Source organism: Podarcis muralis, chromosome 7, assembly GCF_964188315.1.
Source record: "Podarcis muralis chromosome 7, rPodMur119.hap1.1, whole genome shotgun sequence".
NCBI lineage: Eukaryota > Metazoa > Chordata > Lepidosauria > Squamata > Lacertidae > Podarcis > Podarcis muralis.
Window position 1 is genome coordinate 84,470,381 of NC_135661.1, and position 15,435 is coordinate 84,485,815.

At 44.9% G+C, this 15,435-nt stretch overlaps 1 protein-coding gene across 1 annotated transcript; it reads left to right on the plus strand.

Moving 5' to 3' along the window:
- Positions 1-10,428: 10,428 nt before the first annotated feature.
- LOC114603273 (forkhead box protein G1-like) lies at positions 10,429-14,216 on the plus strand. Its single transcript, XM_028742144.2, has one exon. It carries the CDS (start codon positions 10,545-10,547, stop codon positions 11,562-11,564), a length of 1,020 nt encoding a protein of 339 aa, XP_028597977.2. The 5' UTR covers positions 10,429-10,544; the 3' UTR covers positions 11,565-14,216.
- The last annotated feature ends 1,219 nt before the right edge of the window (positions 14,217-15,435 follow it).

The window sequence follows — 15,435 nt, forward strand, 5'->3', positions numbered from 1 at the left end:
AGCCGCTTGCAGGGACGAAGACACCACATCGGCAATTCCTTCCGCATGATCATTCCCTTGCACTGATGCCAATCTCTCAAAAAAGAATAGAGACAGGCATTTGAGGCGTAAATGCCACCCTCCTTGGCTGCCTTTGATCCTTCCGCATATTTCATTCCTTTGTGTGGAGTTTCAACCGTGGGTGATGCAATAATAATAATAATAATAAAGCTCTGACGTTTCCAGAGCTGGGTCTATATTAAACTGAAAATGTGTTATGCGCCAGAAAGATAGGAAGGACTCGAGTGCCACATTAGTCTGGTATCTGGCTCTTGCAGAGAAACCGACTCTGAAACTTAAGAGGGCTCAGAAGATAACTGAAGAATTAGTCACGATATGTGGCTACCAAGCTCGGTAGCCATATTCCCCTCACAGAACTGCAACTCCCAGAGTTCCCTGTGGGTCATAGCTGTCAACTTACAGATTTGAAAATAAGGGACCAGCAGCCTTGAAAATAAGGGACCAGCAGCCAAAATAAGGGATTTTAGTCAACCAGTTAAAAGGGACCAGATAATTTTGGAGAGCAGCACCGGTTTTTAGCCCTTCGTTTCCAGAGGTTGCTGCTCAAGACACCAGCCGATGAAACACTGCAATTAAATAACTACAAGCAGCAACCACTTTTCACGCAAAACAAAGTCCAAGCTACGAAGATGCTGCTGCAGTTCTGTATCTTTTCTCTCGTGCTCCATCTGCAGCGCTCAGTTCCATCAGGTGGGGTGGGAGGACAGGGGGAAATAGCGCCCAAAGTAAACCCGCAGATCAGACCATCTATGCTAGTCTACCACTACAAATCTATGGGAGAAGCGCTTGCGGTCCTTCCCTTGTAGCCCTTGGCACAACTGCCCGCGCCTCCGCCTCCTCCTCTTCCTCCTCTCTCTGAACTGCTTTCTCTATGGTTGCCCTCGCTCTCCTCTCAAGGCTCCTCAGCAATTCATAGGCCATGCCAGGCTGCCCATCTCATCCGGGTCCTTCGGCGGCACAGCCGCAGTACGGCCTAGCACAGGGGTCTGCAACCCGCGGCTCTGGAGCCGCATGTGGCTCTTTTACACCTTTGCCGCGGCTCTGGGGCGGATACTAGTGAGGGGAGGAGGCGCATTGTGCGCCCCGACACTCCCCACTGTGGCGGGCGCTGTACTGGCTGTGACGTCGCATGGGGGCGGTGCGTGTGTTAGTCACACACCGTCCCGACGTCACCTTACCGCCCGCTGTCAGATCGCGGCTCCGGAGATATATTTGTTTTAAATGTCGCAATGGTTTTGCGGCTCCCAGGTTTTTTTTTCTTCGGAAACGGGTCCAAGTGGCTCTTTTTGTCTTAAAGGTTGCAGACCCCTGCTAGCAGGAGTGGCGGCGATGGGCAGAGGGGAGGCCACAGGCAGAGACGCTCTGTTCAGGGGCCGTGAGGAGGATGGCGGCGGAAGGGCCCGAGGCTCCCGCCAGTCCCGGCGGGGAGGGGTTCCCGGGGGCCGAGGCTGGTGAGAGGAGGCCGGAGGGGGCCGGGCCGGGCAGCCAAGCAACACACTCGGAGCCTCCCTCCTCCCTGGCCGGCAGGGAGGGAGGGAGAGGAGCTGCTTACTTTGAAGCCCGGGAAATTTAAGGGACATCATCAATAAGGGACAGCAGCAGGACATGGCGCTGGGATAAGGGGCTGTCCCTCCAAATAAGGGACGCTTGACAGCTATGCTGTGGGTGTTAAACCATTCTGGGAACTGTAGCGCCGTGAGGGGAATATGGGTGTGTGTGTCTCCTATCAACTCTCAGCACCCTTAACAAACCACAGTTCCCATAAATATTTGGGCGAAGCCGCCGCTGGTTTAAAATGGTACCACTGTGCTTTGAATGTATGGCGTTTTCTGTGGCCCAAGGCACCAAAGTGAAAGAAAAGGGTTTAGGGTGGCAAGGTTAGAAGAAGCAAACTTGTCAGCGCATTTGCTTGAGGCAGCGAAACATGGAAGCTGTTGTGTCAAGAGAAACTGACGTCAAATTTTGGGAGTTCCTGGCCAGACATAAGGGATGTTTGTTGGGGTTTTTTGTCCCCCATGTTGAAGTCCAGGCAAGATGCTGGGACTCTGAAACAAGGCAAAAGGAAAGAAAAAGGGGGAAAAACACAACCCTGTGCTTTTATGTTTTGAACCGACCTGAGATCTACGGGTATAGGGCAGTATACAGATTGATTGATTGATTGATTGATTGATTGATTGATTGAATAAATAAGAATAAAATAAGAATAGCTTATGAGGCCTTTAAGCCCAGGAGCTGACACCCAGTTACACTGAATGTCCTGTTGAGGCCTCCTAGAATAAGTTGGAAATAAAAATGATTTGCCCCACAAAAGGACCATCGTTAACATGGCCTGCCATACATCCTTAATTTCCTGGACGTATCCGGGATTTGTCTGCCAAAAATAACACCCGGGTGGAATTTTCAGAAATCGGTTAAAATGTCCAGGAAAATCCAGGTGTTTGGTAGCACATATCGAAAATGTTGGGGTGTGGTTTTTTTTTTGTTTTTTTTTTGGCAAATTTCCTTAAAAATATAGCTAAAACCTGTATATATTTAATTTTTTGGCGATTTTGGAAAGGAAAAAAAAAGCCCCATATCGGGGTTAGTTAGTTAGTTTGTTTGTGAATTTCCTCAAAAATACCTCAGAAACGAATTTTTATTAGCTCAACCACTTTTGTGGCTGGATTTTCACTTTTGGAAATATGGCCACCCTATCTTAGCCCCAGCGCGTTCTGCCTTGTTTCCCAAATGGCTCCCACACGACATGTGAGAGAGAGACTCAACGCACAATAAGACAGCACTAGGCGCTGTGGCGGAATCGCCGCCCTCCATTTTGTGCCAGTAGTAGCAAAGAGAAAGGGCTTTGGGAGGCGGGCGTCAGGTGAAGAGGCCCGGAAAATTCACCGATTCTGACAGGAATCTGATCCCGGCTGACGGGAGCCCAGCCATGCCTCCTCAGCTGCCCAGATGCTGAGAGACGGGAGCAGGAGGGCCGCCAAGTGCGGAAAGATGGCCGGGGCCTGACAGGAGCTGAAAGAAGCCGATGGGCTGGCAGGAGTTGACAAAGCGGCGCTTTTAATGGACGTGAAAGGATCTGATGGTGACAACAACAGTGGGGGAAAGATGGCCAGTGAAGAAACTCAGGGGCTGGAATGGCACGTTGTTCAACTCAAGGCCTGTGAAAGCCATTTGGGGGCCTGAGGTGGTGACAAATCAAAATGGCGCCCACTGCTGCTCGCACTAATTCATGTGGAGTTGTTGTTGAAGATAAGGCACATTCGTGTTTGTGGGTCCTCTTCTGCGTAGTCTAGGCATTCATCCACACCGTTGCTTGTTGCGGACAGGGAACTTGCCATGCCTCCATTATTTCTCTGCGGCCATGTGGCATTCCCTTCCAAATTTTATGATTTATTATAATGAAATATACCCGGAGTCGAGAGTGGATTTTGTGCACTTTATTCAGCTCATAGTGGTGAGGAGGAATGGAAGTTCCCCCAGAATGTCTGCTTTATATACATTATTTACACAATGGGCCCCACGTGATTGGCTAATTCCGGAATTCTCCTGTAGGCCAATCAGGTCGCGGATTCACTTCCACCTGGAGCTGGATTGGGTGGCTCCTGTGGACCAATCAGACTGCTCCATTCTGGATCCTATTGTTCTAGGACCAATCAGACCGCTGCATTCTGAATCCTATTGTTCTAGGACCAATCAGACTGCTCATTTTGGATCCTATTCAACTCAGTACATAACATACATTATTTATTATTTGTATACCGTCCTCCATGGGTGGTTCAAAATATAAAAATGCAAGATAAAAGCACACAAGCGGAAAAAATAAGAAAAACAAGTACAAAACATAGAAACCGTCTTCCGACAGCCTTTCCACACTTCCCTCACTCTGGATTTTCTCATGCCCTCTCATTTTCGGAGCATCCCTGGTACGGGAAAATCCGGATTGTGGGAGGAGAAGGTGTGAGGGATTTGGAGCAGAGCGTCATAAAGACGATGGAAAATTAGTGGAGGTAAAGGAAGCTTTGCCATTCACACGAAACAGCAAGACATAGATGAGCTTCCTATCAGGGTGGGATCTACTTGGTAGAGTGATCTGAAGTCGATTGGTGAGGATTTCTGGTCCCCAGCTTTTTTAAGAACAGCGATAACAAAACGGCTCCCTTCTCTGCAAAACCATACTGTTGAAATGAAGATACAGGAATTGGTTTTTGTGTGGAAAGATTGTAAACTCCAGTTCAGTTCTGGTATTTGGAAATAATGCCCGGACGCAGGATTTGTTCACTCTTAAGGGCATGTCCAGAGTATATCGCTATATACAGCAGAGATCCCATCACACAAATTCAGATCACACAATTATAGTTGTCTAGTGCAACAAAGCTGCTTCACTCAGATTTGCTTTTTGCAATGAAGCAAACTGACGGTGAAATGCAAACTGTGGGATAACTCTTGCTTTGACACAATGTCATCTAACCTCCCCGCAAACAAATCAGAGTAAATGCTCATTTAAACAACCATTTCCTTGCAATCAAATCATAATGAATGCCCAGTGTTTGGTCAGCAGGAATTGCCCTAAGGGTGTGTTTTTCCCCCTGTTTGGACACAAGTTGGCATATCTTTTGGTGCTGATAAAAAAAACAAAGTAGATGCCGTAAGCCTGAGACTGTTATAACCTCCTGGTTATACACATGACAACAGAAAATGACACACACACAAAAACAGATCTTTAGGGAAGGGGGACGGGAAACATATTGAGTCCTGAAACAAAGCTGCTTTCAGAAGCATCAAGTTTTTTTTCTTGCCCTAGATAGAAATGATACAATTTTTTTTGTAAGTACTTGTTAGGGATGTGAAAATGTTGATAATAGCAGAACAGATCCCTTGCCTTGTGGGGGGGGGGGGAGTTTATTATCTCTTATTTCTCTGTTCTTAGGTTCCCAAGTTGACTAGTTTCACAAAGACCGCAATAAAGACTTGTGAATCTCACAAGAAGCTGAGAATTTTGTTCTCGGGACCATTCAAACTGTGCTCTGCAACACAATTTAAAGTGTTGTAAATATTGTATTAAAGCTAGATCCATAGTATATGTGGCCAGCTATGCAAAATTCATTCTGATTCTTTATTCAGAATGATCTGCTTTTTAATTTCATTGTACACAGGTTGTACAATGACAAGGTATTATTATTATATTCCTTATTCATTTGCCAAAATTTATTTGTTTAAATAAAATTATTTGTTTCCCTTTCAAGAGACACAGCTCCACTCCAGCACTTACAATCCCTTCCTCTTCTTTTTCAACACAGGAAAGAGCTAATTGCAAACCGTTATTTAATTTAAATTATATACTTTTGTCCCCTTCGAAGAATAACTCATTTAAAAAGGGAAAAAAAAGTTTCAAGCAAATATTCAAACGGTAACTTTTATTAAAAACAATGTGGAAACAATTTTATGGGATTTGGATATTTGGTTATTCCTACTGTTTCGTTCCCTGATCAAACCTTTTAATAATGATTTTACAAGAGCTATTTAGGCAATTATTATTTGCAGGTTTCGGTTGTTAACTCCATAGTGCTCCTCTCCCCTCCAGTTCTCTTAGATTGCGTCCAAACCCTACCTTTTGGTTCACTTTGATTGACAGTGGATGACATGCCATGACTAGGAGCTGAAGAGTGATGTGACTCAAGCCCAAACCTCTAACATGTTTATGTTGAACAAACTCCCATGCTGTAAACTGCTTTTAAAACACATTTTTCACGGGTTTCACCAGTCCGGCTTGCAGGATCACAGTTCGGAGGACACAGGATCCGGACGTCTCCTTTAGCCCAACAGAACAGGGTAGTTATTTAACTGTTGATTATGTCCAGGTATTTAGAGATACTGGGAATGATTTTATCTGTAAAAAATAATCGGAGCATAATTCGCTGAAGACCTTTTGCCTGGTTATTTGTAGGAGTTTTGGTCCGTAATAAATTGCCTGCCACTTTATTTTTGTGTCTGTTCTTGATTTTATTGTCTCATCTTTTTGTAAACCACTCTGAGGGTTTTTGTGTTTTTTGTTTTGTTTACAAATGAGTGGTGTATAAATATTATGAAATAAATTAATAATTTGTTGTAGGAAGAATGGTGATTATGAGATCATAGTGATGCAAAAATTACTGTTCAAGACATTAAAGATCCAAGATGTTGTTAAAGCTATTAAAGGAAAACCCTTGGAACGTTACAGGAGAAAATCCAGGCAAAAAATGGGAAAACGTGAGGGTGGCTCGTTAATTTGGGGGGAAATTATTGAGATTTTTTAAAGTCCAAAATTTATTTTAAAAGAACTAGAGTAAGTAGGGTGAATTATCAAGATTTTTTTTTAAAAAAAAATCTAGATTTAAATAAAATAAATGTTTCTTTAATTGGACAGGGTTTAATGAAATGAATTATGGTTTACTGTCTGTGCAGTGGAATTTTGATTGCATGTAATTAATTCCACATTTTCTAACAAATAGTACATTGTTTTAAGATATTAAAAGGGGGAATTTTTTCCAGTGTCCATATGACATTGGTGTCATCAAGATATCAGCCTGTCATAATATCAGTCCCCAATTTATATCTGGATATACCCTTTTAAAAAATAAATCATTTTTTTGCAACAAATAAATCTTTCCAACAGTCCATTTGTGATATCACAATGACCCATTCACAGAATTACGTCTCCATCAGAAAGCAACTTAAGAAAATGTTCTCTTCCCAAATATTTGAAGGAAATATTTAAAGCACATTAAAAATCCACTGAGTAGCATTTAAACAAAAAACTAAAAACTGAATGCAATTAAATAGTTGGCTTTTCACAGAAGTGCTCTAGTTCTAAAGTGCATATAAAATCAGAAAGCTTTGGGGAAATAATCATAACTATTGTTTTTAAAAATGCTTTGGAAAAATAATTTATAAGTTTTGGTTTTTGTTGTTATTTACCCACCCTTCAACATAAGGGCGGACTACAACAAATTAAAATACAACATTAAAAACAGTGTAAAACAGCTGCACAGAGACCTGGTTTTGTTTGTTTAATTATGATGTAATATGGAAAATCACACACGACCCAGGAAAACAGGACAGTGGGTGCCTCTGAGTGTCACTATTTTTGGGAGGGATTAAAATGCTTTCCATGAATTCAGACTTGTGCAACTGGAGTAAATGCTCTGTTGACTCTCTGTAACATATGCACTTCTTGTGGTCTGGAAACTGAAAGAGAAACGCATTGAAAGTGGGATGAACAAATTATTAACAGAAGACGTTCAACCCCCGAAAGCAAATAGAGATTATTGCAGGATGAATGCTTGTTGTCATATAACCACGCTGGAAACAAACTGTAACAAATGCTCCATAAAGAGCGAGTACAATTATTCCTGCATCACTGAATGACTGGCAATTACTATTGCAGACGCTCCTGTGCATTTTCAAATAATTTTCTAGTTGGATCTGCAGCTCTAAATGTGTTCTTCCAATGTTGTTTGATGTGCTATTTTAGCTACATATTCTTTTATCTATTTTCATCGTTACCAACCACTTCGTGGAATGGCGGGTGCTATGTCTCATGTGGGAGAAAAGGCAGACAAAGTGTGAAAATAAATACACGGATACGCAACATTATCGTATTTCAAAAGGCATAATTTAAAATATACAGGTTCATATTTCTTGAGAAAATATAATCGTCAAATTTCAGGCAATTAATTATTCACTATGGTTTAAGCCCAGGACGGGGAGGGATTATTTTGCAAAATGGATTCAATCTGTCCCCTGGGAGCTGGAAAGCAAATACTGTCGGACACTGTCTTGTTTGTAGATATTTTTTAACAATGGGGAAATTATTATTCTCCCTCCCTACCCCACCCCACCCCACCGCTCTCCCTAAAATATCTTATAAAACACTGGTAGTGTTCTGTATGCTGGGTTTTATATCAAGCAATGCATTTAAGATTCAGGCAAAGGAACTGTGGTATGTCAACGTAGAAAATGGGGCAGGAATTTGCCACATTGCTGTTTGATCAATCAATAAGCAATTAACAGCAAATACGGACTCCAAACAATAATCAGTTGCTACTTCTATTGCTCTTTAAAAAACAAGACATTAAGTCTGGGAAAGATGACAGTATCATGGATATTTCAAAGAATCAAGTCAGGCTCCAGCAAATTTTTTCAGCAGGGGGCCGGTCCGCTGTCCCTCAGACCTTGTGGGGGGCCGGACTATATTTTTTTGGGGGGGAATGAACGAATTCCTATGCGCCACAAATAACCCAGAGATGCATTTTAAATAAAAGGACACATTCTACTCATGTAAAAACACCAGGCAGGCCCCACAAGTAACCCGGAGTCCGAGGATCAAGAAGCAAGGAGTCATGAAGTCAGGGGTCCGAGGATCAAGAAGCAAGGAGTCATGAAGTCAGGGGTCCGAGGGTCAAGAAGCAAGGAGTCAAGAAGTCAGGGGTCCGAGGGTCAGGAAGCAAGGAGTCAAGAAGTCAGGGGTCCGAGGGTCAGGAAGCAAGGAGTCATGAAGTCAGGGGTCCGAGGGTCAGGAAGCAAGGAGTCAAGAAGTCAGGGGTCCGAGGGTCAGGAAGCAAGGAGTCAAGAAGTCAGGGGTCCGAGGGTCAAGAAGCAAGGAGTCATGAAGTCAGGGGTCCGAGGGTCAGGAAGCAAGGAGTCAAGAAGTCAGGGGTCCGAGGGTCAGGAAGCAAGGAGTCAAGAAGTCAGGGGTCCGAGGGTCAGGAAGCAAGGAGTCAAGAAGTCAGGGGTCCGAGGGTCAGGAAGCAAGGAGTCAAGAAGTCAGGGGTCCGAGGATCAAGAAGCAGGGAGTCACAAAGCCAGGGGTCCGAGGATCAAGAAGCAAGGAGTCAAGAAGTCAGGGGTCCCAGGATCAAGAAGCAAGGAGTCACGAAGTCAAGGGTTCGAGGGTCAGGAAGCAAGGAGTCAAGAAATCAAGGGTCCAAGGATCAAGAAGCAAGGAGTCACAAAGCCGAGGTTCAAGGATCAGGAAGCAAGAAGCCAAACACAACAAGGCAGGAAGCGTGTTCCTGTGGCAAAGAGCCAAAGGGAAATGCTGACCTTATATCCCTTCCCGGCTCTTGCCACCAGGTGCTGTGAGTTACCAATCGGCCTCACCTGTGAGGCCACGCCTTGCCTCTCCAGAACAAACTTAGGAAGGCCCCAGTCCTGCAAAGTCCTACTGGTCACAGGGCCTGGCTCCTGCACGCACACCTGACAGTAACATTATCCCCAGCTGCGATTCCTAGCATCTGGCACCCAGAGACTTTGTTGACTCCGATACGGGAGGTAGGGAGCACCCATCACGACCAGCCGTTTCATCTGTGAATTTGTCTAATCCCCTTTTAAAACCTTCCAGGGTTGGAGGCCATTACAACATCTCGTGGCGTTGAAACCCATAGTCCTGTGGCAGTGCATTCCATAGGCAGCAAATCTCAGTGTGTCTCTGTGTCTGTGCGTACACTTCTGGATTCCTTGAAGGAAAGATGGGGGAGCAGTGAATGCCGTCATCATATTTATGTTAATCTGGGCGGGATAGTATATTTGCACTTCTTTGGGAGGCGAGAAAGGAAATGTCATCATCACAGCTAAATCAACAGTGTGTTAGATATGGCAGTTGACAGGAGCATAAAATCATAGAATAGAATCATAGAGTTGGAATAGACCACAAGGGCCATCGAGTCCAACCCCCTGCCAAGCAGGAAACACCATCAGAGCACTCCTGACATATGGTTGTCAAGCCTCTGCTTAAAGACCTCCAAAGAAGGAGACTCCACCACACTCCTTGGCAGCAAATTCCACTGTCAAACAGCTCTTACTGTCAGGAAGTTCTTCCTAATGTTTAGGTGGAATCTTCTTTCTTGTAGTTTGGATCCATTGCTCCGTGTCCGCTTCTCTGGAGCAGCAGAAAACAACCTTTCTCCCTCCTCTATATGACATCCTTTGATATATTTGAACATGGCTATCATATCACCCCTTAACCTCCTCTTCTCCACGCTAAACATGCCCAGCTCCCTTAGCTGTTCCTCATGATTTTGAGATTTCAGTGATAGACTATTAAACGCTAATTTCCGCTTGGCCTCTGGACCAAATCAGTACTTTTCTTCCCGATGAACTTAACAAAGTGCCCATTTCAGCAGAGTGTGTGTCAGTGGCCGCCTTGGTAATCAAAGCCGGAGAACTGCAATCTTGTTTCCGCCGCCGCCCGCAAATGAATGAGGATTTGGAGAGGGTTTGGCCATCAGCGTCACATAGGTGGGATTGGCTAGAGAGCAAGAGGCCGGGCCACTTTGACTGGCTCAAAAAGAGAGGGAATTTGGTGGTGTCGATGGCAGTGGATGAGATGGGAGTGGCTCCTTTGCCTCCGGCGTTAAGCAAAACATCCAGTTGGTTTGCTGGCCAGGTTGACTGGGGCTGTTGGCCGGACCTGGGAAGGCCCCAGCAACGTCCACCTTCTCTGATGAGCGATGGAAGGGTTAAACACAAACAGCTGGGTCCTGAAATCTCCATTCAGCATCACTAACCTACTCCAAGATGTGGCCTCAAGCGGCGCTCCCAAGGGACCACTGTCATCACCGTTGTTGAGGGAAGACGAGAACGTCGTAGCAGCAGCAGCAGCCGCTGGTGATGAACGGCAGAGGTTGAGAAAAGAAGATCTTTCTGGAGAAAGGAGAGGAAAACATGAGAAGCCACCTTTCAGCTACAACGCCCTGATCATGATGGCCATCCGTCAGAGCCCAGAAAAGCGCCTCACTCTCAATGGCATCTACGAGTTCATCATGGGCAGCTTCCCGTACTACAAGGAGAACAAGCAAGGCTGGCAGAACTCCATCCGCCACAACCTCAGCCTCAACAAATGCTTCGTCAAGGTGCCCCGGCACTACGACGACCCTGGCAAGGGTAACTACTGGATGCTGGACCCTTCCAGCGAGGACGTCTTCATCGGAGGCGCCACCGGAAAGCTGCGCAGGAGGCCGTCCACTTCCCGGACCAAGCTGGCCTTCAGGAGAGGAGCTCGGCTGGCTTCGGCTGGGGTAACCCTGGCTGGATCTCTCTACTGGCCTCTGCCACCTCTTTACGGTGCCTCCTCAGCCTACCTGAGCCATCCCCCTGGTTTCTCTTCCATTTTCGCCCACCAGGCTATTTCTCCTCCAGCGGAGCACAGACAGTTGGAAGTAGATGGCTCCTACAGCAACCACCAGCAGATCGCCACAGCGATGTTGGCCTCGGCCATCCCTTGCAGCCTCTCCTCACCCGACTGCCTGGACTCCTGCTCTGTCAACTTCCTGGCCGGACAGGCGAATTACATCTTCTCTCAGAGACATCACACCCTGCCATTGAGCCCTCAGGCTGTGCTTCCATCCAAAGCCACCAGAGATCTCCTCGGAAGAGGTCCTCCAGCTTTCCCCGGGCGGCTTTCTCCAGAACTTCCAAGCTACTTTGCTTTTCAGAATCAGGGCGTTCTTTTTCATCCAAGCCTGCCTTGACTGTATACCCCACAAGCCTCTTCTTCCCTGAAAGAAACATTATTATTTTTTATTTCCTGCCTGCTAATATTTGAACCCAGTCAGCCTTCTGTTGTGCTGCGTGCTGCGTTGGTTTTCCACCCGTGGTCCGTGAAAAACTCTGGAGAAATGTTGACTTTTCACCCGACGTGTTTCCTTCTGACCCTTCACCGTCTTTTCTGGTGAAAGCGAGGGCATCTATCAACGTTTACCAACGTGAACTAATTTCTTTGAATGCCTCTCGCTAACCTGAACTATGAGAAAATCTTTGAGGGCTAAGACAAGTCAGCAAGTTCCCGTGTAGGTCCGAGCTCGGCTTTGCTGCCGACATTTGGCATCAAGACTGGCACTCTGAACGCCAAGTGAGACAGAATTGCCCCAGGAGGTGCCAGTCAGTTTTGATGCCCATAAATTCTGCACATTTCCCCTTGCCTTGACTCCACTTCTACCGTCCCAATGCCTTTGATCAACGTACTTTTGAACAGGCACAAATGAACAGCGGTAGCTGCCTGCTTCCTTGCAGAGCATGAAATATGGCATGCCTGATCCTTCACCCAGCAAAGTTCTAACTTAGCAGGGCTGCTGTGATTCAGCCATTGAGCCTCTCCTGCGATTACGACCTTTGAGCTGTGTGATCCTCCAGGGCACCTTGGTTTAGGAGCCATCGCAATCAGCAAGACTTGTGCTAAATATGTTTAAGGGCTGAAGAGCCCTTGGGTCTCGGACATCTTTGTGTGGCAGGTTTGGGGGTTGCTTTTTTTACTGATAATTCATAAGCAGCATCAACGTGCATGGCATTTTCTGAGGGGTGTGTGTGTGTGGAACCACCAGATCCCTATCCCCCAAGGACTATAAATTTCATCAGTGCAGTAAGCTAATAGCAGAGGGTGGGAATGGAAGATAGAGAAGAAAACACAGTTTGATTGCCTTAGTGTCAAGCCTTCTCAGCTGCAGCTGTAGAGCGTGATCTGGAAGAAAGAAGAATTCAGGGCAAGGCAGGTATGTTCGTCGTCCCTTCCACCTGAGCACCTCTGCAGGCAGTGCAGGAAGCCGGCAGGTTGAATACACAACTTGCAGTGGTTCACACAACTCACTGGAATCATCACAGGGCAAAGTGCCCCATGTTTCTGGACTTGGGAGATTACCAGTGCAATAATGCCTTTATAAATCGGCCCCAAAGGCCCATCTAGTCTATCATCATGTCTCCAGCAGAAACGGGAAAGAAAGCTCACACACCAGTGTACGAGGGCATATGCACCCTCTGTGGATTTGTCCCTATAGCATCTCGGAATCAGTGGCGCACTGCTTTTAAACATGGACATGTAATTTATAATTATCAGTGGCTGGTGGACATTCATAGACTTGCCTTCTTTGCAAATGTAACTTTAAAAAACCCAAAAAAACCCTAGTGAATTCACTGTCTGGCCATCACCACAGCTCGCGTCAACAAATTGCTAAAGTCAATTATGTGAAGCATTTCATTTGTGCGTAACCTGCCAATCGGCTTAATTGGGAGAGGCTAAAAATCTGCCGTTTTGACAGAGATGGAGGGTAATTGCTTGATGCTTGCTCTGTCTCTCTGAGCAGCACATCCAATTCTTAGAATTTGAGGTACTGGAGAAAATGCAGTCAGGTTGCAGTTCTAAGCGTTTGACGGAAAAACCTACTATAAATGTGCTCAGTAGGATTTGCACAAAAGAGTGTGTCAGAATGTGCAAATTCCCTTCTGGATTAAATTGCTTTGTGAATCAGGCTCCAGTATCCCCAGATTTCTGCTGGACTTAATTCTAAGTAATTAATCGTGCTTTTAATTGCCGCTTGATAATTGATACCCCAGCCCTGAACACATTTACACAGGGGATCAAAACAATCAAGTCCCATTGATTTAAGGGTTGTGGTTTTAGGCTCTGTGGGTTTGGAAGTGAATTTAGAGGCAATCCATTTCTATAGTGTATTTATTCCAAAGTTTTTGCAGTGATTGTAATAGTACTATTATTACTTAGTTCCTACAGTGTGTGTGTGTTTAATTATCCTTTATTCATGTGTGTTTGTGTGTTTTACGACCCTTCATTCAGAGAAAACACAAACTCTTAATGTGCGGCAAGAACTTTAGCTTGGAAACATCACACCCTGAGGGAGCCAACATTCAACTATTCTGATTTTTACTTTCATGTGCATGTCTGTTTAAGATTTGGCTGAGAAGCGACAGATGATATGCTCAAAAGAGAATACAATTAATGTTTTAGGACATAATAAATCTTCTTCTTCATGGCTATTTTTAATGGAAAAGCTCAAATGTGCAGGCTGAGGCTAATTTTTAGGGTGCTTTACTTGCTTATCTACATTATTTCCAAACTGTGCGCTAGTTTGAATTGGGATGGGAGGGAGAGAGAGGATGAAATCCATCAAGCATGTCTTATGTCCATAAAGCCGATAAACATGCGATATGCACAGCAACTGTGTGATCAGTAGACCTGCAATTTTGTTGAAATTAATTGTGTTTGCATGGGAGAGAGAAGTTCCGTGGAATGCACCTTAGAACGTCCGATATCGCGAACCACAAGTGAGTTTTACCCTGCGTGAAACAATCCCACAATAAAGATACATACTGATCCATTTGTTTCCCAAACCCGACGGCCGTGTTTGATTGTGAACTTTTGTGTCGTTTCATTTTGGTCAGTACAAGGATCCAGGAATCGAGATGCAGGGATCATTAGGAAAGGAACCCAAAATCAAACTGCCAATGCGAATGAATGAATTAATTTTATTATTACGGTCCCAAACCAGTTCCGGCTCACTTACAATATCAGGAAAATCATAAAACACAACAGGAATACATTGAATTGCAATTGGGTATAACAGAGACAATTCAGATGTAGCGGCAGTTAAAAATATATATTAAATCTTAGGGAACAAGCTGTACTACCAAAATGATGAAGGTTTTAAATGACAATTTTAGGATATATTTTAATGATCAAGATTTAATAAACTGCCAATGTAATCGCGCCATTATACAAATCTGTGCTGCAACCACATTTGGAATACTGTGTATTATTATTATTATTATTATTATTATTATTATTATTATTATATTTTATTATTATTAAAATTGACAGAGAAAAGTTTTTCCTCTTTCATAATACTAGAGCTTTTGGGCACCCGATGAAGCTGATTGCTGGAAGATTTGGGACAGATAAAATGAAGCCCTTCATCACACAGCCCATGGAACTCCCTGCCACAGGAGACATGGATGGTTGGCTTTAAAGAGAGGATTAGACTAATTCATGCAGCATAGGGCTACCGATGGCTACTAGCCACGATGGCTATATTTTGCCTTCACATTTGGAGGCAGTGATGCTTCTGAATGTCACTTGTTGGAAACCGCGGCAGAGAGGAGAGGGCTCTCACGCTCGGATCCTGTTTGCGAGTTTTCCATGGGCATCCGGTTGGCCACTGTGAAAACAGGATGCTTGGCCAGATGGCCCACTGGCCTGATTCAGCAGGGTCTTCTTCCGTTCTTAAGACTGACCGGCCTCACGAAACTGCACAGTTCATTAATACATACACAAATGGATCTATTTGAATAACAGATGACCTGTTTATTGAGCCTTCCATATTTCTAGTTACAGGTAGGTAGCCGTGTTGGTCTGTTGTTGTTGTTGTTTAGTCGTTTAGTTGTGTCCGACTCTTTGTGACCCCCTGGACCAGAGCACGCCAGGCACTCCTGTCCTCCACTGCCTCCCGCAGTTTGGTCAAACTCATGCTGGTAGCTTCGAGAATACTGTCCAACCATCTCGTCCTCTGTCGTCCCCTTCTCCTTGTGCCCTCCATCTTTCCCAACATCAGGGTCTTT